The sequence below is a fragment of the Erpetoichthys calabaricus genome, chromosome 12, assembly GCF_900747795.2.
Source record: "Erpetoichthys calabaricus chromosome 12, fErpCal1.3, whole genome shotgun sequence".
Taxonomy (NCBI): domain Eukaryota; kingdom Metazoa; phylum Chordata; class Cladistia; order Polypteriformes; family Polypteridae; genus Erpetoichthys; species Erpetoichthys calabaricus.
In genome coordinates, this window is record NC_041405.2 from 152,716,625 (window position 1) to 152,742,848 (window position 26,224).

Consider the following 26,224-nt stretch of genomic DNA (forward strand, 5'->3'; position numbering starts at 1 on the left):
CAAGTGCATATAAATATATACAATGCATGGGAAAGGTGTTACATATAGTGCTATGTAAAAGTTTGGGCACCCCTCTGAGGTTGCATGATAATTTGCTGTCTTCATAAGAAAAGATCACAGCAATATGCCATTTTTTTCACTAGAGAAATGTAGACAAGGGGATGTTTATCAAACCAAAATTTTTAGTGTAAAATAAAATGTAAAAATGGGATGTGCAAAAGTTTGGGCACCCTTTAAATTGCATTAATTTGAAGACCTGTAGTCATTTAATGCGGACAGGTTGCAGCACAGATTTGCTTTGATTAGCTCATTAGACCTTAAACTACAAAGACAGAAGCAACCAATCATGAAAAAGGCTATTTAACAGAGGTAATTGCTAACTGTGCTTATCCTTGGCTCTCTCTTAGAAAGTGGCCACATGGGAACCTCTAAAGAACTCTCTACTGAATTAGGAGAAGGGTACAAGAAATAATCGCAAAGGTTTAGACTGTCTGTCTCCACAGTCAGAAATGTACTTAGGAAATGGAAGGCCACATGAACAGTTCTTGTGAAGGAAAGATGTGGTAGACCAAGAAAAATATCTAAAAGGCACAGCCAAAGGCTGATTAGAATGGTCACAGACAAACCACAGAGCATCTCCAGAGAGCTACAAGAACACCTGGCTACTGATGGTGTCACTGCACATCGTTCCACAGTCCAGCGCACTTTGCACCGGGAACAGCTCAGTGGAAGGCTGATGCGCAAAAGGCCTTTCCTGAGTCCTCGCCACAAGAAGAATCACAGGATGTATGCAAAAGCACATCTGGACAAGCCAGAGACATTTTGGACAAAAATAGTGTGGACAAATAAGATTAAAGGTAGAGTTATTGGGTCACAACAAGAGGCTCTATGCACAGCGAAAAAAAAAACAAAAAAAAAACACAGCATTCCAGGAAAAGAACTTGCTGTCTACTCTAAGATTTGGTGGAGGGTCCATCATGTAATGGGGCTGTGTGGCTAGCACAGTTACTGGAAACCTTGTTAAAGTTGAGGTTCCGCATGAATTCCTCCCTGTATTAGCAGATCCTTGGCAAGAATGTTCAAGATTCAGTCACAAAGTTAAAGTTATGGCAGGGTTGGATGTTTCAGCACGACAATGAATCCAAAGCACTGTTCAAAATCTACCAAGGAATTCACGCAGAGGCACAAGTCTGATGTTCTAGAATGGCCATCCCACTCTCCAGACCTGAACATCACTGAAAAATGTATGGATTGATTTGAAGCAGGCTGTTCACACTCGGAAGTCATCAAACATGACTGAACTGGAGGCATTTTGTACGGAAGAAGGGTCTGAAATACCACCAGCCAGAACCCAGGGACTTGTCAGTGGCTATAGAAGGCGTTGACAGGCTGTTATTTCAGCAAAAGGAAGCTCTACTAAACACTGATGGGATTATTCCTTTGGGGCACCTATATTTATGCACCTTGTAGCAGTGCTACTATAAGTTAAAACTGCATCCCCCAGCAGAGGGTCTGATTGGTATCTGTTGGGGGTGCAGGGGCTGTTGGGGTCAAAGTGGTCTTAAAAGTAGGGCCGGTGCCCAAAGACAGAGGAGTGTTTTTTTTGTATTCTGTGTTCCGTATACCTGTCTGTCTGCCTTCTGTTGGATTAACCGTACTTAGTCGCTGTGTCCTGGATTGTTTCGTTGTTGGGGTCTGGATTGTCTTCTGTCTACCTGTGTGCTGAGGATGGGTAGTGGATTCATGGCCTTCCATGAATCAGCAAAGGAGTGCTCCTGAACCGTCCACCCATCTGCACCATTTTCAAGGTCTACCGGTAGGACTATCTCAACATTCCCTTTCAACGTACAGATCTCTGGACTTACTATCTTCATTATTTCATTACATCCGGTGCTATTTTCCATGGACTTTGCTATGGGGGGTTGTTTGTGTTTGCATGTTTAATGTAATATTGTCGCAGGGGTACAGGGGTGGTACTGTATTCATTTGTTGTTTGATCCCAGTGTGCATCATTTTGTCTCTGTTTGTGAGTGTGTATAGATCGGGCCAATGCTGGGAGCATCCCTGAGACCTCCTCTATAAAAATAAATAAATCACCGTCTTCTTGACGGTGTGAATCTTAGCGGGACCGGACCACTACAACCTGCCTATTTTTGTTTAAATGCACATTAAATAAGTTCTTGTGGTCCAATAAAAAATATTTCACTACTGAAATGTTGCTGTTTCCATAAGGTATAAAATACATAAAAATGAAGTTGCTGCCTCAGAAGCTTAAATTGAAACAGTGATTGTTATCAGGGGTGCCCAAACTTTTACATTGAACTGTAAATAACATAGTATTATTATTACGGTTCCTTAATTAGATTGAATATAACAATTTCACTGTACTCTGTACATGTGATATTAATGACCCTATGAACCTATTAAAAATAGAACCTTTTGCAATTTTAATTTACAAGGTGCTATATAAATAACATGTATTATTATTAGTATTACAGCTTCATAACGGGATTGAAAATAATTTCTCTGAACTCTGTACATGTAACAATACTGACCCTATGAACCTATTAAAAATAGAACTTACAATGTTTCTGCAATTTCAAAGTAGTGAAATATATGTGTTTTTTAAAAAGGTCTTTATTTTACATTTCAATGCTTTTCTGGTAAAATTTTAAACTCAAATCTTTGAATGTGAATATTCAACATTTGCAACTAAAGAACACTTGATTAATGAGCAATCTGAGATCATCATCCCCTAATGAACTAGATTCAGTTGTCAAGCCCCAGTGACTTAATGCCCAAAGGCGGCTGTCACACCTCCCAGGTTTCAATTTAGTATAACAAATAAGGCCACTGGTACGGCGACGCAAATAAATCATTTACGGCTCCCCATGCCTCCGTACAAACAGTACCAAGCTGGTGAGGAGGGCAGTCAATATGGGGTCATTTTCTAACAGAAAAGGTTTCCAGGGCAGAAAGCCAAATGACGGCCTTGGCTTGATTGATGCCTGCAGGACTGAGTTGCTGCAGCAGCCAAATGCCTTTCAAAGAATTTCACTGCGGATCCGGGACTCTAAATGTCACAGTCATCGGATCACTTCCTGGTCTTCCAAAAGATTAATACGAAACTGAAAAGGTATTACGTAAGCTGAACACGCATTAAAGATGCATTTGTTTTCGCTCTCTCTGGCTGACATACAACACACTGCACTCTTTAGGTTGCCTACTTTCATTGCATACTTGAAAGTTTTTGCACGTCAAACTAAAAAGAAAGACATCTAAATAAGGAAGCTCTATCACACTTTTATAGCTTCTTCCTTCATTTCTTTCCACTTCAGGTTAGCCTTGACAAGGACAGACAACCCTGCAAATGAGATCAAATAATTAAATCAAAAAAATATGATGGGGCGGCACAGTGACAAAGTGGCAGTGCTGCTGACTCGCAGTAAGGAGGCCAGTGTTCATGTCCTGGGTCCTCCCTGCACACAGTTTGCATGTTCTCCCTGTGGGTTTCCTCCCAGTGCTCTGGTTTCCTCCCACAATCCAAAGACATGCAGGCTAGGTGGATCAGTGATGCTAAACTGGCCTGGGTGTTTGGATGCCTGTGTGTGTGCTCGTCCTGCAATGGACTGGCAGCCTGTCCAGGATTTGTTCCTGGCTTGTGCCATATGCTAGCTGGGATAGGCTCCGGTACCCCCACGACCCTGTTCAAGACTAAGCAGGTTAGAAGATAATGAGGATAATAAGAGGTCTTAATTTGACTAAAATGTGCTTAGAAAAATAAAGGAGAAGAAGAGGGGGGAGACGTCTCCGGAGGCAGGAGGAGAGGAGGAAAGTAAAGAGCGTGGAACTGAGGGTAGGAACTTTGAAGGCCTAAGAGAAGGTTTATGGATGTGGTGAGAGAGGACATGCAGGTGGATGGGTGTAACAGAACAAGATGATTTGCTGTGGCGACACCTAACAGGAGCAGCTAGAAGAAGAAGAAGAACAGCAAAAAGAACAACAAGAAGAAGAGCACTATAATTAAAATAAACAATTTCTTTCTTGTATACCCCAAAATCTGAGTTTTCAGTTTGAGAAATTGAGGAGAAATCTTTTAGGACTTTTATTAATTTATTTTTTTATATATTTTGAAGCACTAGTTATTTTTACATGTTCCTGTAATTTGGTGTGTTTTGTTTTTTAAATCTAGGCTAGGTGTTGTTTTTGTGCTCTTTATGATCTAATTGGCTTAAGCTGGCACATGTATCTGACCACAGAGTCAACAGCAGTAGAGTGTTGTACCGTGTTAGCCACAGATTGATACAGGAGAAAGTAGGGTGAAATTACACCTTTTATTGGCTAACTAAATAGATTACAAATGCAAGCTTTCGAGGCAGCTAAGGCCCCTTCATCAGGCAAGGTGTCAAAAGAAGGAAAAAAAAACATCAAAAGGAGTATAAATACTCAATCCCAATTTGGGATACCAAAAGGTTGAATTACAACTTGATAGAAAAACACAAAAAAGAACAAAGCAAAAAAATGAAGAAGCTGTCAGACCTCAAAGCTTTGTAACACCGGTCTGTACCGACAGATACAAGCACAAGAGATGAAGTGAACCAACCAAGATCTCTTCCATTTACAAACCTAGCTGTCTGAAACAATGCCAAAGATACCAACAAGCTGAGGAACAATGTGACTGTTTGGAACATTTAATGATAATAAATCATCTTGCATGTCCTCCGAAAGACTACTGGTATTTGTTGTCCCACTGAAGGCTTAATTGGAAAAAACGTTTTGGCCATGGTGGGCAGTTATTTTCTTTGGATGAGGAAGATGAAATGGGAACTTCTTTGGCTTGCAACTCCCTTTCCTTGTAGATTAACTCTGCTGCCTTTCATTACAACTTGTTCTCCTGATGCAAACGTAGCCTTCCTATTAGGCTCCACTGAAGGTTGTAAAACAGCAGGTTAGGAAGAAGTCACCTGAAGTGAACAGTTGTCTGAGCTAAATTTGTCAAACTCAAACCTTCTGCAAAAGGGTTGAGCTCTTCAGTTCTATCAGTACTGTGGAGCTGATGAACTGCATGACAGAAGGATCCTGAAATCTGTTGAAATCCATTAGGTGAAGAGTGCTATACAAAAATATCCTGAACTGAAATGAAGAGAGTCACAGCAGGGAAGTAAACCTTTGCAAGCTTTTCAATAAGGCCTCGGCAATAGCTCTGTCTACTAACTAGGCAATATCAGAGAGAGAGAGAGAGAGGCAATATCACCACATTGTGATTTTTTGGAAGCATCTCCAGTTAAGACCAAAGTGATACTCTGGCACATTTTTTCTGCTTTTGTGCCTGTTGAGGTATGACAATATTACATTTTATTAGATGTACCAATGTGGCTTGAGGATGTAAAGAAAACCAGGTGCACAACAGAGCACAATCCCACCAATTTGTGTCCATGACTTTCTATTATTAAAAAAAAAAAAAAAAAAACTCTTGGAAGGCTTGGAAGAGAGACAATACAGTGGTGTGAAAAACTATTTTCCCCCTTCCTGATTTCTTATTCTTTTGCATGTTTGTCACACAAAATGTTTCTGATCATCAAACACATTTAACCATTAGTCAAATATAACACAAGTAAACACAAAATGCAGTTTGTAAATGGTGGTTTTTATTATTTAGGGAGAAAAAAAAATCCAAACCTACATGGCCCTGTGTGAAAAAGTAATTGCCCCCTGAACCTAATAACTGGTTGGGCCACCCTTAGCAGCAATAACTGCAATCAAGTGTTTGCGATAACTTGCAATGAGTCTTTTACAGCGCTCTGGAGGAATTTTGGCCCACTCATCTTTGCAAAATTGTTGTAATTCAGCTTTATTTGAGAGTTTTCTAGCATGAACCGCCTTTTTAAGGTCATGCCATAGCATCTCAATTGGATTCAGGTCAGGACTTTGACTAGGCCACTCCAAAGTCTTCATTTTGTTTTTCTTCAGCCATTCAGAGGTGGATTTGCTGGTGTGTTTTGGGTCATTGTCCTGTTGCAGCACCCAAGATCGCTTCAGCTTGAGTTGACGAACAGATGGCCGGACATTCTCCTTCAGGATTTTTTGGTAGACAGTAGAATTCATGGTTCCATCTATCACAGCAAGCCTTCCAGGTCCTGAAGCAGCAAAACAACCCCAGACCATCACACTACCACCACCATATTTTACTGTTGGTATGATGTTCCTTTTCTGAAATGCTGTGTTCCTTTTACGCCAGATGTAACGGGACATTTGCCTTCCAAAAAGTTCAACTTTTGACTCGTCAGTCCACAAGGTATTTTCCCAAAAGTCTTGGCAATCATTGAGATGTTTCTTAGCAAAATTGAGACGAGCCCTAATGTTCTTTTTGCTTAACAGTGGTTTGCGTATTGGAAATCTGCCATGCAGGCCGTTTTTGCCCAGTCTCTTTCTTATGGTGGAGTCGTGAACACTGACCTTAATTGAGGTAAGTGAGGCCTGCAGTTCTTTAGACGTTGTCCTGGGGTCTTTTGTGACCTCTCAGATGAGTCGTCTCTGCGCTCTTGGGGTAATTTTGGTCGGCCGGCCACTCCTGGGAAGGTTCACCACTGTTCCATGTTTTTGCCATTTGTGGATAATGGCTCTCACTGTGGTTCGCTGGAGTCCCAAAGCTTTAGAAATGGCTTTATAACCTTTACCAGGCTGATAGATCTCAATTACTTCTGTTCTCATTTGTTCCTGAATTTCTTTGGATCTTGGCATGATGTCTAGCTTTTGAGGTGCTTTTGGTCTACTTCTCTGTGTCAGGCAGCTCCTATTTAAGTGATTTCTTGATTGAAACAGGTGTGGCAGTAATCAGGCCTGGGGGTGGCTACGGAAATTGAACTCAGGTGTGATACACCACAGTTAGGTTATTTTTTAACAAGGGGGGCAATTACTTTTTCACACAGGGCCATGTAGGTTTGGATTTTTTTTCTCCCTAAATAATAAATACCATCATTTAAAAACTGCATTTTGTGTTTACTTGTGTTATATTTGACTAATGGTTAAATGTGTTTGATGATCAGAAACATTTTGTGTGACAAACATGCAAAAGAATAAGAAATCAGGAAGGGGGCAAATAGTTTTTCACACCACTGTATGTGATTTTCTCTGAGACACTTTCACTGCCTTGTCTTGCGGGACGTTAGACAAAAGGACAGCTGCTGTACAGGCTTTTAAATGATTGACACGCAGTGCGACAAGCAGCTGATCCGACCACATCTTCTTAGCATGCTTTAACCGCCCCCACCCCTCCACCCCCCCAAGTGCAAAGGTGAGAAGCAGTCCGCATCCGTAATTGTTCCCAGGAGCTGCTGATTGCAACAGCTGCCACGTCCTCTTTATAAATAGAAGCACGAGGCGGTTAGAGGAAGAAAAAGATAAAAGAGAAATAGAAACGGAGGTTGTGGGAGTGAGGAGGAAGGCAGGAAGCTGAAGGAGAAAGTCGGTGCGAGACAGAGAGAGAGAACGAGCGAGCGCTCGCAGGCAGCTGGATTGAAGAGCCCCTCACGAGCAGTGTATGGCCGACACTAGAGGAGGGGCAGTTGGAAGTGGTCGCTCCAGTTGAATGATTTCTAGGAGCTGGAGTGACCGGTAGTGTGGATAACTCCCCGCAGAAGGCAATGGGAGTCGTGGAGTCTTGGGAATGTGTGCCTCAGCGTGAGAGACCTGGCCGTTGAGGAAACCAAGTCTCGGTCCGGTAAGGTAGCCATACGGAGACAGGGAACGGAAGGCAACCGGACATTAGTAAGGTCAGCTGCAGGAAGGGCGACTCCCCTGTTGAGAAGCCCGTATGGGAGAAGCAGAAGATCCGCCAGATAAAAGAAGACACTGGGCTTTGGATTTTAAAGGGACTGTTTCCAGCATTGTTTTAACCTCGTTTTAAAGGATTGGTGTTTTTCTATGGTGTTTTTTTTAACCTCCACTCTGCACCTATTTTATAGATTACTAGCTGATTACCCAGTGGCTTCGCTCACTGAGCGCAAGGGAAAAAAATAAAAAGTAGTCTGTAAGTTATTAAACAGTAACACATTAACATTTTAAGAAGTAAAGATACATTGAGCACTACTGGAGTGGTTTCGGGTAAACTACATTTTAAAGGCGGTATAACACAACAGGTAAGTGGTACTAACAGCAGCTAAAATGTATTTGGATCATCTCTCGGTAGTAGATCCCTTTTGAAAGGCGCTACACGATGGCTGTGGTACAGACATTACATTTTCTATGTGAACGTCCAAATTTCTGCCTGTGGTAATGTGCCTTACTGGCATTACCAGCAATTAAGGAAAATTAGTTTTGTGTCCTCTGCAGTGTTAGGAGAGAAAGGCTTTGGTTTGGGATAAAAGGAAAAAAGGTATAAAGAAAGGAAATTTGCCTTTTTCTTTTATATTGTGTAGAGAGACGTCTTCGCTGACGATGAGAGAGCCTTTTGGGAAGCGTCGCGGCGGGTCTTGTGTAGACTGGAGAGACGGCCCTGCCATTAACCGGCCGGGATGGCACTCTGTCGGTCCTCCACTCCTGTGCGTGCCTCCCGCGACCTCATAACCCTATACGTGCAAAACAAAAGTGCGAAGCGCCTTAATATTAGTTTGCAGTGGTCTAGAAAAGGGATCTCGTCTTTGCAGTTGTCTGGGCTATAGCTCAGGGGAAGGAGGAAAAAAATTAAAAGTGCTTACTTTCACTTAAGGCAGAAGCGCAGTCACCGTCTCAAAGGTCGGCACAGCTACACGCGCACTGGCTGATCAACTTTTATAGTATTTTTGCCGGGCAGGAGACGCTACTTTTTGCAGACACATTCACATCATCACGTGCTTACGGAGGGATGACGTGGAACAGGTTAATTGGTCGGCGCGAGGGCGAATACAAAAAGGAATTACAGCGCCTGACAACCTTGCACAATGTGCCAGTGATTCAAGAGAAAAATAATTCTGATAAATGTGGACGCTTTATATGAAGAAGCCTGTACATCATCTTAGATGTAAACTCTTCATCTTCTTAAAATAATTGATTACAAAAGCAATCTTGAATGTTGCGGGGTTTTAGTGACCCGAACTCACCTTAAGGGACAGTATGCAGTCGTGCAGGGCAATTTACAAACAGAGTCCTGCTTCGATGGCGCCGATTACACTCATTCGCAAAGATTTCCACTCTCCCAGGAGCCGACGGGGCACTTGAAGTATCACAAACAGTGCAAGATGAGAGGACGCTGCCCGAAACTGTGAAGCTCTCGACCCGGCGGAGCAGCCCGACATTCCGTGCCTCCCATTGTCCACTTTGTTCTCAACGTAATTTCCATATCGCGTGGTCATACGTCATTTCCGTTTCAAACGCGAAAAGAATTTTATATATATATAGATTTAATAACTTTTTGAGGCACTGCACTTTATTTATTTGGACACTTGTTTTGTTGATTTTGATAAAAGCACTCTGCACTATTTCACCATCCCTTTGCTCCATTTGTTATGCCTCACTGTCAAGCTCATCGGTGACATTACCGACGGTGACGGGTTCAGGGCTCCCTGAACGCAAGATGGGAGTATGGAACGAACTCACATCGTCACACCCCTAGTCTTAAAATATTACTAACAGACCCTGGAAGTCTCATTAAATATAGAACCTTTCAAAATGACCAGTACAAAGACACATTTAATGAGGACACATTTTTGTTATGCGCCAGTACACAGAGTGCATGCTCTCAAGTGGTGCAGTATACCAGTACTTGTAAATGTACTGAGGGGGAGGAAGCAAAAACAGTTTTTATACGGAACAGTAGCAGCACTTTAGTATCAGAAGTAAATGGTAGTTTTTAAGCTCCTCGCAAGTTGACTTTATTAATGTACTCAGAACTCCAAGGGGAATCCCCCTCCCCACTCCACAATGAAATAAACATATTACGCCTATGCTCTTCAAAAGTCTATATTTATATGAATGTGCTGGAGACTCCAAGGGGAAAAACAACCCCTGCTGCTTACAGTGATCTGTGGAGTGTGGCGCATGTGTTAGCAGACTGGCGAGTATGAAGCAGCTGTGAGACGGGGGGGATTTAGTTTGGGGTTTCCGATATTTGCTTTGGTACCAGTACCAAGGTTCAAAAGTTGGTATTGATAAAGTTAAAAATCAGATGAAACACTAGCACCTACATTTATGATATTGTGGAAGCACAGGGGGCAGCACGGTGGCGCAGTGCTGCCTCGCAGTAAGGACACCTGGGTTCGATTCCAGGGTCCTCCCTGCGTGGAGTTTGCATGTTCTCCCCGTGTCTGCGTGGGTTTCCTCCCACAGTCCAAAGACATGCAGGTTAGGTGCATTGGCTATCCTAAATTGTCCCTAGTGTGTGCTTGGTGTGTGGGTGGGTGTGTGTGTGTCCTGCGGTGGGCTGGTGCCCTGCCCAGGATTTGTTCCTGCCTTGCGCCCTGTGTTGGCTGGGATTGCCTCCAGCAGACCCCTGTGACCCTGTGTTAGGATATAGCGGGTTGGAAAACAACTGACTGAAAGCACAGGACAATACAAAGCCTCTCATATCAAACGAGCTTTTCAAGTCAGCAGCAAAAACAATCAATGCTTAGTACAGCGTTTTTCAATTTTTAAGTATTTGAGACCTGAGTTTTTGTAACAGTCTTAATCGCGCTCCCCCTAACGTTTTTTTGAAACCCTAATAAAATTTATTCCTATATTTTTGCTGCTGATACCCTGCTACAAGTTTAAAATTTCCCTATGAATAGCGAAATTACGCCACATATGACAGTTTTAGAACCACTGGCTTAGTACATCTGACCAATTTATTCTCTAAACTGGCTGTGCTACCAGTCAAAGATGAGTTGAAATCAAAGTCAGTGAACCATCTGTTGGAATGTATTTTGTAATGCATGTAGTAATAAAATGCATTGCAATGCCATTCCAAAGGATGGTGCATCACAAACATCCACCTTAGTAAAAGGATAAGTGTATGTGTGTTGGTGTATGTGTGTCCATCCTGTTGCTTTCTCTTTGTCATTCCAACAGATGGCACATCATAAACAGTTGTGGTAATGCATTTTATTAGTACAAATGCTTGTGATAAGCCATCTCTTGGAAGGACAAATACAATGCATATGTCTATTATACGATATTTGGTATGGGATATGTAAAAGCAGTGTTAATGTTTGCAATGTGCCATCCATTGGAATGACAAACAAAATACAGGTTATTACTGGAAATGTTATGGACATACCATCTGTTTGAAATGACAGAGACATAGCACCTGGATGGAAAAACAGACACTTATCCTTTTATTAAGGTGGATAAATATGTAGACATGATGTTTTTGCTATAATTATATATTTTAAGCCTAGAGTTATCTACACTGTGACCTGTTGGGAGTGTCTCACAACCCCATACCCCAGACAAAAGTGCACACAAACCAGTCCAGGGTTCAAAAGACCTTTTCTTTAAAACAATACCTCTGCAGGTTTTCTTCCAATATACACTTCATTCTCATCCACTTTTCCCAGGTGAAGTTTATCCTCCTCCTCTCCAAACTCCAACTCTCTGGGCAATGTGGGGAGCTCCTATCCAGTGCCAAACCATTGTGTCTAGGAAGTGCTTCTGGGTCAGGCGGAACTGCCCTAGGACAGGGGGATTCACCTCTCAATAGCTCTGCCTGGTGTCATTCCCGGCATCCAACAGTGCACTGTGTATACCCATGGTGCCTTGCAGTTGTCTAAATTGGAGCTTGCCTGCAGGGATCCTTCTGCTTAGTGTACAGGGTGGTGAAATGAGCATGGGAGGCACCCGATATCACCCCCAATCCAACCCCCACCCCCTCATTTTGTGACTAAGAATTTAAGAATATCAAGAGGGAAGTGGTGTGTATTTTGGCGCGGCTGGACAGTGTACTAGTAAAGTTAGCAATCGTATGGCACACCAGGGTAGCTGGAGTGAGACAGGTTTTTATTGGAGTGTTCCGTTTTTTGCTTAGAACCAATTTTGGCACCGAGGTCCAAAAGCTGGTACCGATACCAAGTCCAAATTTCAGTACCAATTCAACACAACTCGGGATCTGAAAATTAAACTAAAACTGATGCCTAAGGAGAAAGGGGAAGGCAATAAAAAAAAATTACCCAAGTCCGAAATGTCATTTTGAACATGCAGTTAAGGGGAACCGTGGAGGTCAAAACGAGACCAGAAAAACCAAGAAAAATGACAGACGGAACAGCTTGTATACTGTGAAAGAAGGTAAATCAAAGCCCCCATATGACTGCAAGGAAACGGCTGAGAAAAGAGTGGTGGTGCACTGCTCTCTACTGTGAGACATGGCCTCAAAGGAAGAGTCATCAGAAGGAAACCAGAAATGTATTCTAATATATAAAGCAGAGTCTGTATGTTTGTTTGTCCGCCATACAAATCTGCACCGGGCGTCCGATCACCACCAAACTGGGCATGGGGCTGCTTTGTGACCAGGAGGAGGTATGTTTGGTTGGGAAAAATATCCTTGGTCAAGCGCAGGACACCTTTTGACCGATACAATGTGCACAAAAAGTCCCCGTACTTATCATCGTCAAGATGGCCGCACATTGTAACAGACGTTAAATGGCAGCGCCATCTAGCGCCACATTTGGTCTCTGTGCATCCTTCTTTACCAATGTGTCTTTACATTGCCACGACATTGCGGAAGTGTCCAAGTATGAGAAAGCTGACTGCTTTCATCGCGTGAAAGGAAACTGCCGTATGGATGTAAAACGTGAATGACCCAGTACGCGTGACTGGCTTTCCGTATTTGTGGTGCTATTTACTCACTTTCCGACTCAAAGTAAGATTTCAGTCTTGGCCTTTCTGACTGACTGGTGCTAGTTGTTCGATTTCCGACATATTGTAAATAACGTACATTCATCTCACTCTGGTGCTTATTCCGTACGTCATACCATGTGACACATTATAATTGTCCTACTTTTCGCTAATATACCCATGCCACCAAAAAAAAGACATGGCATTAGAAAGTCCCTTCCGATGCCACAAAAAAGTCTATTTCAAGGCCGTCTCAAACATTGCGCAAGACGTCAAGATTTTGCTATGTGAATTACTAAGGCTGAAGGGCAATCACTCCAAGTTAAAGGCATCAATTTGGAAAATCCATGCTTTTCACATGGACAACTCTATGTAACATGTTCTACAGTTAAGGCTGGCGTCCTTCAACATCTGCAATAAGATGCTGCAGATGTTCTATCAGACGGTCGTGGCGAGCGCCCTCTACTATGCGGTGGTGTGCTGGGGAGGCAGCATTAAGAAGAGGGCCACCTCACGCCTGGACAAACTTGTGAGGAAGGCAGGCTCTATTGTAGGCATGGAGCTGGACACTCTGACATCTGTGGCAGAGCGACGGGTGCTGAGCAGACTCCTGTCAATTATGGAGACTCCACTGCATCCACTGAACAGGATCATCTCCAGACAGAGGAGCAGCTTCAGCGACAGACTGCTGTCACCGTCCTGCTCCACTGACAGACTGAGGAGATCGTTCCTCCTCCACACTATGCAACTCTTCAATTCCACCCGGGAGGGTAAACGTTAACATTATACTAAATTATTGTCTGTATACCTGCATTGTTATCACTCTTTATTTTAATATTGTCTTTATCAGTATGCTGCTTCCGGAGTATGTGAATTTCCCCTTGGGATTAATAAAGTATCTATCTATCTATCTATAGTAGGCATTCCTCACAATTTGTTCATTTTCGGAACCCTAGGACAACATAAAAAATATACTGTATCCAAAGCCGCTAAAATGACCAATTATATTGCCTATTACAATAAAATGTCAATCACAAAAATGTTGGTTCGATTTCTATGTTCTGTTTCTTTCATTTGGGAAATTCACCAGTTATAAATTCCCGGCCAACGCCGGGTACTCTCATCATAAAAAACGACATCTGCGTAACAATGAGGCATTTCTGAACCAAGTGCTGTAAAAAGATTAAGGTAAAACTCAGCTCTTTGGCAACAACCATAAAAGATTAGTTTAGATAAATAAAGGAGTAGTACTAAACCTGTTGATAAATACAGGATTGTATTCATTATACTATGGGGTTGTGTGGCAGCAAGTGGCTCAGGAAAACTTGTGAGAGTACAGAGAAGAATGGATTGAACTAAAGACGAACAAATCATTGAGGAGAATGTCAGTCACGAAACTGAAGCTGAAAAAGGGTGGCTTCTATAACACGGCAACAATCCAAAAAACCTAATATGAAGTTCCTCAAGAAACACACAATGAAGGTTTTGGAATGGCTTTCACATCCTTGAAAATCTGTGGGTAGATCGTAAAACGTGCTGTGGCAATGTAAGAATATCTCACAGCTGGAAAGTGATCTGCAAGGAAGAATGGGGGCACCTTTCCAAAACAAGAATTCAAAGACTTCTAGCTGGCTACAAAAAGGTTTTGAAGCTGTGATTTTTGATAAAAGGTGCATTATTACTAAGTACTGACTAAAAGTAGGGTACCCTAACGTTTTCAAATGACAGTTATTTATTTATTTTACTTTTTTTTAATTACATTGTTTCAGTTTTTTCTTCTTCTTCTTTTTTGGCTGTGGAAGTTGTATTCACAATTTTTTATTTCACAATTTGGCCAGGGGTTTCCAGACGTTTGGGATTGTATTCGGTCTTTTTCTAGACAGCCCTATAGAAAGCAAGAAAACACATGCGGTCTCCATTCTTTGACACAGAAAGATCTTTAAAATCAACAACTGTGGAAAAAGTACACTGGCGCCACCTTGAGGCCAACAGCATATAAAACTAACAAGGTTACAAGTGATGTTACAGGGATAATAAATAAGGGCCTTCTGTCATGTACTGTAATAAATAAAATGTATCTTGTTAAAGTCATACAAAAAGACACATACTGCCTGCCAGATAAGCAGCTGGGCTTTAAATGCAAATTAGATTAATGTATTTTGCCGGGCATCATGGTCTAGCAAGTACTTGCATGGTACTGTAGAGCTTGTTGCCAGTTACACAGTCAAAGTAAAAAGTATGTGAAAACTCTTGGAATTACCTATATTTATGTGTAATTCCCATTGTGAGACATGCCCAGACACCACCAGTCGGAAACCACATTTTTATATGAAAAAAAACACACGTTTATTAAAGCACTAATAAAGTCCAACACAGCACACAGTGCTCCCAGCACCAATCACCCCTCTTCCGGGCTTCAAACACAATGTCCGTGACCGCCTTTCTTTTCCTCACGGGAGCTTTGTCCTGCTCCCACTCCCAACGCAAACTCCTTGATTGTAGGAAGGTGGCCCCTTTAATTCCCACCCGGATGTGCTCCAGGTGTCCGGTGATGTCCTTCCGGCAGCACTTCCTGGTGTGGTGGAAGTGCTGCCCTTTGCCCTGGAAGACCCTGGAAGGGTCTTCCTCCATTTTCCCGGGTGTGGCAGAAGTAATTGTTTCCCGGGTTCCCTGAGGCTTAAGGCGCTCCCAGGCGGTGGCCACAGGTCCCATTGGGTTGGAATCTCCTTGTTCCTTTCCCATGGTCCTCTCCTAACCCTGGGCGGTTGCCCCCTCATGACCCGGAAGATATAAAGGCCACCTTCCGGTCCTTCTAGGCGTCCCAGCTGAGTCAGAACCCCAGCCATCTGTGACATCATATAAAACATGGTTATATCTTCATGTCAGTCACGATAATGAACAAACACAGTGCTATGGTGTATACAATCTACATCTTATTCTGTATTATATTTTGCTCAATCCCAACAAGATGAATTCAGATGTAGGAGGCATTATAATAAAAAAGGCATATCCTCTTCCCTTACACCTCACTTTTAGATAGATAGATAGATAGATAGATAGATAGATAGATAGATAGATAGATAGATAGATAGATAGATAGATAGATAGATAGATAGATAGATAGATAGATAGATAGATAGATAGATACTTTATTAATCCATAACAGTTGTTCACAGCTTAGTGCCAATTTTGTAATACAGCAAGGGAAAGGAAGACTGAGCCGACACCTCAGGCTATTGATTACTTTATGGATGGACATCTGGGACAACAATTTGGTTTACAGCCTAGGAAAGGAGGAAATGAGACAATATCAAAGAACTTTATTATCTGGGAAAAGATAGATTCAAAGAGTTTGAGCAAAATTCATCCATCATATTGACAGCCAGCCAATCAGGTGCATAGAACATTCATGTGTTGTGAAACCATGGCATGAAACTTAATAATAAATATGCCTCATTTAAAAGCAATGTCAGAAGGAGAAACAGAGACAACGGAAGAGCGACGTCAGAGAATAAAACAAAGACACGTGTGATCAGTTTTTATCCGATCGTCAGTTAACTGCATTTTCATGAATATTGATTGCTAAATCAAACGCCGCCCTGGGACTTTCATCCTTGACATCACCGATTCCTTTCAGTAAGCTTTTTTTAAGACTATTTTATCCAGACTTTCTATACCCGTTGTACATTTTCAGAACACTGCATACTAATCAACATAAAACACGTTGCCACTCTCCTAATGCTGCCAGGATAGACACTACTCCAATTTGATTAAGTGTATTTTAGAATGTCATATTATGTATCACACACATGTGATTGGGAGGCAGCTAAAGAGCCTGAATAATAACAGTTCCACGCCAGACCTGGGGGTGGCAAGGTGCACCAACTTTCTCTCTCAATCCTCTGCAGACCATCCATGGGAAATCCAGCACGGTTTTGGCACCCACTTCCGGTTTCAGGTGCCTATGATAATGTCACTTCCGGTCCAGACAACATCACTTCCAGTTCCAGCCCCGATGACGTCACTTCCTGTCTCTGCCTTTAAAGTCGCCATCTTTAAAAGCCTAAAATCAGTTCCGTTTTGGACTCTGACCTGTGAACATCTCTCAAAAAATTACCCATCTGCAGCCAGGGCATAATATACGGGTGGCTGCCCCAAACGTTTTTGATGTCTTTGGATTGTTCTTATGACATATGTTAGGCTGAGCTAGTGCTTTCTTTTCTGTCACTCTTTGGCACCACAATTGGAGACTATAACAACCTTACAGTAAACCTACAATAACCCAAGAGTAAAGATACAATTCATTTGTTTGGGTACCTGGCAATTCCCATCGTACCTGTGAATAATTTTTTCATGGGACTAATGGAAAAAAGGTGATACCTGTCTGTCCTTTTACAAAAAGTTGAAACTTATCAAACATATCAAAATGATATTCCAACCCACAGCAAAAGAAAATTGCCTACCTTCCTTTGTTCCTTCTTCATGACATGCTTATCATCATCTCTCCAAAAGGCATCCTCCTGCTCCTGCTTTTTGCGGCATTCTGCCTCAGCCTTTGCCTCAGCCTTGCGAGCTCGGGCCGCAGCAGCCTTGGTGTTTTCACCCTGGAACTTCTTCGGCATATCTCCGTAGGGAAGGGGAAGGGGTGCACCACGAGGGAGGCACTACTGCTGTTAGGGAAAGAAAAGAAGAATATATGCACTTTTAAATGATTATTATTTGCATTACTCATTCAGATGCAATGTACTTTGTCTTCTCTTTGTACACCTCAGACTATAAATATAACACCAGGTTATGTCACTTGCAGAAATTATCCGATGATTCTGCACTTATGGAGGGTATTGATGAAGGGGATGAGACAGAGGAGAGGAGTCAGGGAGAAGAACTTTGAGAATTGTCTGCAACTTAACATCAGCAAAACCAAGGAACTGCTTAGTGACTTTCACTGCACCAAACAGCCTCTATGTCTGGTCACTATTGAAGGAGAATACTTGTGGGTCAAAATTAAGGACACGCGGAACTTTTCTTGGAACACGGGGGACCTACAGAAGAAAGTGCAGAGCAGGTTCTTCTTTTCTTAAGAGGCTGCACTGACACCCTTCACATCTTCGACAACTCTGATGGCCGGAGTGATGTGCTGGACTAGTAACATCACTTCAAATCAGTAAGCTAATTAAAAGGGCAAGCTCAGTCATGGGACACATTCTGGACATCCTGGAGGTAAAGGCAAAGGAGAGAATTAAAACAAAAATGAATACCATTATGAACAACGTTGTACACATCCTCTGTCTGTCACACCAACACCGAGGACTTCCACCCAACAGATGATTCAGCAGAAGTGTGTCAAGAAATGAGATGGGGGGTCCTTTATACCAACAGCAATATGTCTGCATAATGACTCAATGGGACTGGGACAGCCATGTCAGAACGTATCTTTCTTTTGATGTTTCTTATAGATTCTTATAGTTTCTTATAGATCTGAGTGCCTTTAATGACCTCTTGGGCACGGCCATCAGCAGTGTGTCTGTTTGCGGAGAGTGTCGACCTCAACGAGGGGTTCACTTACCTTGGCAGTGACATTCTCGTCTCTATTGATTCTTCCTATGAAGTCAGTAGACAGACTGGGAGAGCATGGGGGTTCATGAGGTCGCTGGAAAGGGGTATGTGGCCCTCCTGATATCTCTGCAAAAGGATGAAGGTCCAAATTTTTAGAATCCTGGTGCTTCCTGTCTTGCAATATCGTTGCGAGACATGGACGCTATCCAGTGACATGGGACGAAGACTGGACTCCTTCATGTGTCTCTCCGGAGAATCCTTGGGTACTGCTGGTTTGACTTTGTGTTGCTCACGGAGTCCTGAATGAGGCACATTACCTGCATTGTGAGGGAGCGTCAGTTATTGCACTATGGTCATGTGGCGCGTTTCCCCGAGGGTGATCCAGCTCGTAAGATCCTCATTGTTGGGGACCCAAGTGGCTGGACCAGGCCAAGGGGACACAATGAAACACCTGGCTGTGGCAGATAGAGGGTCATTTCCAGAGGGTGGGACTGGACCGCGTGTCTGCCTGGGGGGTTGCCAAAAGGGATCCCGGGTCATTTCGTCGTGTAGTGGGTGCGGCAATGCACTGTACAAGTGCATGGTCCCCGACTTGACTTGACTTATTGTTTCTTATAGATCTTAGTGCGGCCTTTGACACTATTTGTCATACCACTATCCTTAATAGATTATCTTTGATTGGAATTACCCACACTCCAACTGATTGGTTCAGATCCTACCTCTCAGGCCGCACTCAGTTCATTCAGCTTAAAACTTTCACATCCCAACCCACCGCTGTTACTTCAGGTGTGCTCTGTCCTGGGGCTGCTTCTTTTTATTATTTACCTTCTTCCCCTTGGCAATATCTTTCGTAAACATTAAATTTCACCGTTATGCTGATGACACCCAGTTCAACCTTGCTAGTAAACCCACCTCCTCTTTTCCACAATTTTCGCTTATTGACTGCATGGCTGAAATTAAACCCTGGTTTTCTTCAAATTTTCTTAAATTGAACTATGACAAAACTGAGATTCTCATTATTCAAAGCCGATAATCTTTCACTTGCTATTGATAACTCCGTTGTTTCTCCATCACCTCAGGTCAAGAGTCTGGGTGTCATCCTTGACAGTACTCCAATCTCACATTATAATAATGATGCATTTTATTTATAGGGGCACTTTACATTAGCAGTAAATCTCAAAGTGCAACATAAAAAGATTAAATAAAGGCAAGGCAAGATAAAAACACAGATAAAACAACAATAATTATAGCATTCTTGTTAATAAGCTTTCCTAAATAGAAAAGTGTTTAGCTGTTTTTTAAAACAGCCCATAATCTGCTGTGTTCTTAGGCTCTCTGGTAGGACATTCCAGAGCCGAGGAGCAGCCACTCCAAAAGCTTGGTCACCCGTTGTATGAAGTTTGGTCACATTGGGGGGCAAAGGCAGTGGGTATTTGTAAAATTGAGGTTTCTTGAAGTGGATTGTAATATAAGGAGTTCCTTAAGATATTGTGGAGCATTTCCATAGATACACTGGTGAGTAAACAAACAGAGTTTGCATTCGATACGGAGATGGATAGGGAGCCAATGAAGTGACCGAAGGATTGGTGAGATATGTTCATATTTCGGCTTCCTCATCACATTAATAACATCACCTGGTCGGTCTGCTTACTTCCATCTACGTAATATTAAATCGCATCCACCTCTCCCGCACTCCCTATACCATTGTCATTCTTGTTCACAGTCTTGTTACTTCTCGTGTGGACTCCTCTTTGGTCTGTCTAATAAATGTCTCCATAAGCTTCAGCTGGTCCAGAAATCTGCAGCTCGCATCATTAGTCAAACCCCGTCTATTCACCATATTACTCCGGTCTTGCAGGAGTTTCATTGGCTCCCGGTTAAGTTTCAAATTGATTTAAAAATTCTACTATTAACATTTAAGGCCATTCATAACCTCGCCCCTCCATATCTGTCCGAAATTCTTCATGTTGCCATTCCCTCCCATAACCTTAGCTTCTCCATCCACCTGACCATCCCTCTCGCCCGTCTAACTACCATTGGGAGCGACGCGTTCAGCCGTTCTGGAACTCAGTACCTACTGAGCTTAGAAATAACGAATCATTCTCAACCTTCAAATGTAAACTTAAAACCCATCTGTTTAAAACGGCTTTTTCTCTACGATAATGGTGGCTTTGTTTGGTTTAAATTTTTATACTTTCTGTATTTTCTGATGTTTTAAGTTTGTTAATCATGTGTTTATTTATTTACTAGACAAAGAGCTCGTTTCGACAACCTAAGATGAAACAGGCACGAGTTTGTGTCAGCAGTGTATGAAGAACAAATGATAAGTAACGAAGAAGTTGTTTTGTAATGATTGTAGTCCGCTTTACTCATTACTGTACAGGCTTGTACTGTTAGTTGATGAATTTTCCAGGCCTATAGTATAATATTGAATGATGAATGTTCCAGTACAATATGGAATAGTAATAAGTATTAGCACCACAAACCTGATATAGGTGTATTGAATGAATGCGTAATTGAATCAGAATGCGTAATTAGGCCTCGAGCTGTAGTCGAAATCGCCTTTCAGGCCTCTAGAGCTTTAATCAAAGTCGCCTTCCTCTTTGAATTTTTGCGGCCGTAAATCCGCCGCCTGCCGCAATGTTGGGGTTGGATGTCGGTCGAAGTCACCTTTCTCTTTGAATTTTCGTGGCCGTAAATCCGCCGCCTGCTGCGATGTCGGCCTCATAAGGTTTTTCGGGCAGCTGCGCAGAAGGCAACTGCGCATTTGGCTTCGGACGGATGTGAGTAAGTGAGTGAGTAAGTGAGGAGGCTGGCGAATTATGTATTAAGATTGTTTGTTCGGTGTCCTTGAGTTCTTAGAAAGGCACCTTGTATAAATAAAATGCATTGTTATTAATTCCAATGTGTGTTCAGACCAAAGTGTGCGTGTATATTTATTTATTTACTTACTTACTTACGAGGGTGCTCGCCCACCTGCGGGTTTGGTTATCCGGATATATAATTTAAAGAGATTATTTTCATTTCACTCATTTTCATTCATTTTTTATTTTTTGATATTTGCCGGTAATAAAGCTGTAGCGAATGAGTTATTCCCCCTACCCCCCTGGGGGAGCACTACACGCTAGCCAACTCGCATGTCTGCCACTCGCATTGTGAAGAGGGGGACTGAACGCACGCTAAGGAGATGCTGTCACTCCTCCGAAACCCCCCTCTTAAATGGTGACACAATGGGAATCCAATAGCTTTTTTTTAACCTCCTCTTTGCTCGATCAGCTGCTGCTGCTGTGCTGCGGTGCTTCAAACATTTAAAAGCATGTACAGCAGCTGTCCTTTTGTCTCACGGGATGTTAAAGTGTCTCTGGGAAAATCACGTCTCGTTTCCTTCCAAGATTTTTTTTTTATATAATAGAGAGATCTATTTACATATTTAACTCTCTATTATTATAAAAAAAAAAGAGAGACTGCAACAAGACGTGATCTTTTGAAGAGAGACAGAGAGACACTTTCACGTCCCGCGACACGGGCAAGTCACATCATACTTCTAACCTTTGGAAGCAAATCTCATGACACACATGCAGAGAAGGTTAGAGATAATAGAAGTAGGAAAATTCGAAAGTCTCAAGAAAATGAGTAAAGATCACATTAGAGCAAACAAATGGAAAATATTACTCGGTGAAATAACTGAACAGCGAATAGAGTTTGAGGATGTCTGGGGGAGAAGAGAGACAGGGCCGTGACTTTAAAACATTCGAAGAGCCACACAAAAATGCCAATCACGCAGCACAGGAGCAAGCCAGCAGCTGATCGAGCAAAGAGGGGGGTAAAAAAAAAAAAAAAAACAACTGTTATTGGTTTCAAATTGTAACACTGTTGAAGAGGGGTTTCAGAGGAGCGAACCCGTCTCCTTGGGGTGTGTTCAGCTCCTGTCTTCACAACGGCGCATAGCACTGATGATGCGGATAGGGGTAGGCGGGCGAAGTGCAGATCACGCAGCACAGCAGCAGCAAGCCAGCAGTTTATCGAGCAAAGAGGAGGTAAAAAAAGATAGACCGATAGACACACAGATAGATAGATATAGATTTATTAATCCCAAGGGGAAATTCACAAAGTACACTTACACAAAATAATATAAAAAAGGGTCTGATCGATTTATGCCTTACACAGAGTCGGGCATTGTACATAATTAACATTAGAATGTCATCTTTGGTCCCTTTCTTTTAAAATCAACAATTGTAATGTACTGCGTTGCACTTAATTTCATAATGGATGTCACAAAACAACCTTTGTCTCCAAAGCTGGCGCACTATGGCATAATGTAAAAAAAAAAAAAAAAACGTATGCCGTCTGCACTTGGCGTTGCGCGGTGGAGAACATCCAAGTGCATCTTAGGACTTAAGGACGTACGTGTTCTACTGTGACTGACTGTGAGAATTAAACCTGATTAGTCTCGAGCAGGGGAATCTTTAAAATCCACAAAGGCACTGATAAAGCCCTTCCAGCAGAAGTCTTTCAGCTGAAGGGTGAATCGTGTACTCAAGGACATCAGTGGCAATTAAGAGGAAGTGCATTTAAAACTGAAGCTAGGAAGTACTTCCTTATGCAAAGAATTGTGGGAATCTATAAGAAACTACTGAGACATGGAGTTGAAGCAGAAAACGTGACAACCTTTAAGATTCTGGATGAAAATATTGGGGCTGCTTAGCTAAACAAATAGACTCGATGGTTTCCTCTCATTAGTCAAATTTCTTATGTTATATGTAAACTTGATCTTGTATTAAAAAATTTGTCTCGTTTTCCTGCTCTGGACAATAATTCCTTAGCAAAGCAACAAAGTATACTTTTACGCATAGTATCTGTCTGTCTCTTAATAACATTGGAGGTCAGTTTGAGAAGGGGAAAAAAAAGAGTCCAACGGCCTCCATCAAAGGGCATACTCAAGATTCAAATGGCTAAAGGTCACCTTTTGAAAGCATTGAGCTGCTGGGCTGCCCACAGGGCTCTGAAAGTTACATCTCTGAAGTGCCACAGCATGCAGCAGAATCACTGATGACAGCAATTAGCAGTCTGTCTTAACAGCTTAGGGCTGAGATTCAAAGGACCCCCTTGGAGAATCACCACCGATCATAAGATTTGGATGGGGGATCATTGCCCCTTGGAGAATCATCACCGATTGTCAGAAGGGGGTAATTACTTAATCAACCTGCGGCAACCCACAACAACCCACTTTGACTGCATTTAGGCCCTGCATTGTATTTTGATATTGATAAATGAATAATTATGAACTACTTTACTTCAATGATATTTGGGTAACTACTTGAAAAGTACACCACACTTTTAAAGTTGCTGTTATTGTAAAGATTTATACATTTTATACTTTTATTACAGTAAAAGGCAAAATATTGTACACCTGAATAATGGAAGTACTTTTAATTAAATCAATGGGATTTCTATTTTTGTTGTGGTACTGAATAAAACTTAAGTATTGTGAAATTTCACTAGCACTGGAATCGAAGATATTCTGGTATCAAGGAATCTGTACATGCACATACATACTGTATATGTATGCTCATATATATATTATATACAGTATATAGTGATGGACGGCCAGGACACCCCTGAAGTGGAAGGATGGGGGAAGGCAGCTTTTTCAGGACACTGCCTCCCCCAAAACGCTAGATGGCAGCTCCCCTGGAGTGTAGCGGTGTCCCGGATTCCCACAGGGCACCCTGGGACGTGGAGTCCAGTTTCTCAGCCCTGTTGGGTGCCACCAGGGGGAGCTATTAAAGAACATGGGGAGTCATGCTTCCCTTACAGCCTGGAAGTACTTGGAAGTCATGAGGATGGAAGCCCCACAGTACTTCTGGTCTGAGTAAAGACTTGGGATTCTCCATCTGACCCGCTGTAGCTTCACACTTCCGGGCACTGCAAGGCCGGACAGACACACACTCCCACGCGTAGATGTTTATATACAAGATTGTGTATAAGTGTGTGTATATATATATATATATATATATATATATATATATATATATATATATATATATATACACATACATACATATGTATATATATATAGTCACGCATGAGCGCATGGGGAGCAGCATAAGGCCCCGATGTGTACCGCGAAACCTCGTGCCAGGACAACGATGGGGTACTAAACTCTCTTTCATTGTTCCCTCAGGAAGAATGAAGCAGCACTGCCATGAATACACCCGGACTGCTAAACCACAAGACACTTCCGGGTTCCCTTTATTTTCCCCTGGTCCCCATCTGATGATGTCACTACCATCCATCGACCACCGTGGCTCCTTCACAGCATTCCATGTCCACTTCCGTTCCCACCCCATAAATTGTCCGACTGTTATTTGGTTGTTATCGACTGGCATATGTGCAAACTGACCGTGAATTTACAGAACCGTGTTACAGTATACGGGGACGGAAACCCCAAACCTTTATCATTTCTTATGTGCTTCTTTTACTATATATATATATTAATATACAGTGAAATACGTTTAACGCGAAAACGCTTAAGATGAAATATCGGTTAACACGAAATAATACAACGGTCCCGACAAACTACTATGTATTTTCATGCATTTTTTTCTCTTAACACGAAACGAAAATCGCTTAACACGAAAAGATTTCCCTTCTGGGAATGAACAAAATACGGAAAACACCAGCCGCGCAGGCGAGATTTAAGAGGGGTGTGAAATGAAAGAGAGGTGGTTTCACATGTTTCGTAGAAAGGAGGCTAACTTGGCTTTGAAATACCCTCGGAATAGCCTGTGACACAAGCCAATTTTGTTTATCTAAGCTACTTTTACCCTCCACCCCTACAAACGCCACACAAAAACATCTCATCTCTCATCAATTAGCTTTGGAATTTGGTGACGAGTACATCGCAGTGTGAGTAAAAATCAGTGAGTTTGGTTCGCGTTTTTTTTTCTATTTTAGAAGAATTTTTTTTACGAGCACAATAGCAAAGAGCTCAGGGGGAAAGCAAACTGCTATTTCGCTTAAAATGAAGATGGAGCTTCTTAAGGCTGTTGATCAAAAACAGAAGACGAAAACGGAAATCTGTAAAGATTTTGCTATTGCTATCTCTATATTATCAACAATACAGTAATTAAAAAAAAAAAGAGAGCAAATTACGGAAATGTTTGAACGGAGTAAGTTTGAGCCAGAGCGAAAATGGATGAGAACGGCCAAGCACGAGGATTTAGAGACGGCTTTACTTGTTTGGTTCAAACAAGCGAGATCTTAGAATGCTCCCATTTTTATTAAATACATGCATATATACATATCTATGTAAATAAAATGTACTCTAATAAACTTAATTTTGTTGAATATACTGCATGTTTTTTTTTTTTGTAATATCCTTTAACACGAAATTCTTTTAACATGAAAAAATATTTCAGTCCCCTCAGTTTCGTGTTAAACGATTTTCACTGTAGATAGATAGATAGATAGATAGATAGATAGATAGATAGATAGATAGATAGATAGATAGATAGATAGATAGATAGATAGATAGATAGATAGATAGATAGATAGATAGATAGATAGATAGATAGTACATACATACTGTGACGGATGGCTGGGGCCCATGCCTGGCCGGGACACCCCTGCACCATATGTACCAGGGGCAAGGGTGGGAAACCCAGTATCTTCCCCTGGACACTAAATGGCAGCCTCCCTGGGTTGCAGCGTATGTGTTGCAATTACCTAGTATGTCTTCCTTAATTTTCACTTAAGCTGGCACTGGTGTCTTCAATCTGCCTCAAGAATGATTTAAGATATGAAGAGGTAGGGGAAGTAACGGCACTGCTGGCTGCTACCGAGAGCCGATTCTACAATAAAAATACAATAAAAAGAGGAATAA

The 26,224-nt window shown here is 42.0% G+C and overlaps 1 protein-coding gene across 2 annotated transcripts in view; it reads right to left on the reverse strand.

The window, feature by feature from the left end:
* The window catches only part of ccdc124 (coiled-coil domain containing 124), an 83,374-nt gene that overhangs the window by 49,631 nt on the left and 7,519 nt on the right, over window positions 1-26,224 (reverse strand). The window contains exon 2 of one of the 2 annotated variants that reach the window (XM_028816586.2): window positions 17,247-17,453. In XM_028816586.2, coding sequence (XP_028672419.1) covers window positions 17,247-17,405 — 159 coding nt within the window. In that variant the 5' untranslated portion in view covers window positions 17,406-17,453. The remainder of the gene's footprint in view (window positions 1-17,246; window positions 17,454-26,224) is intronic. The other variant, XM_028816587.2, reaches the window with a different exon arrangement.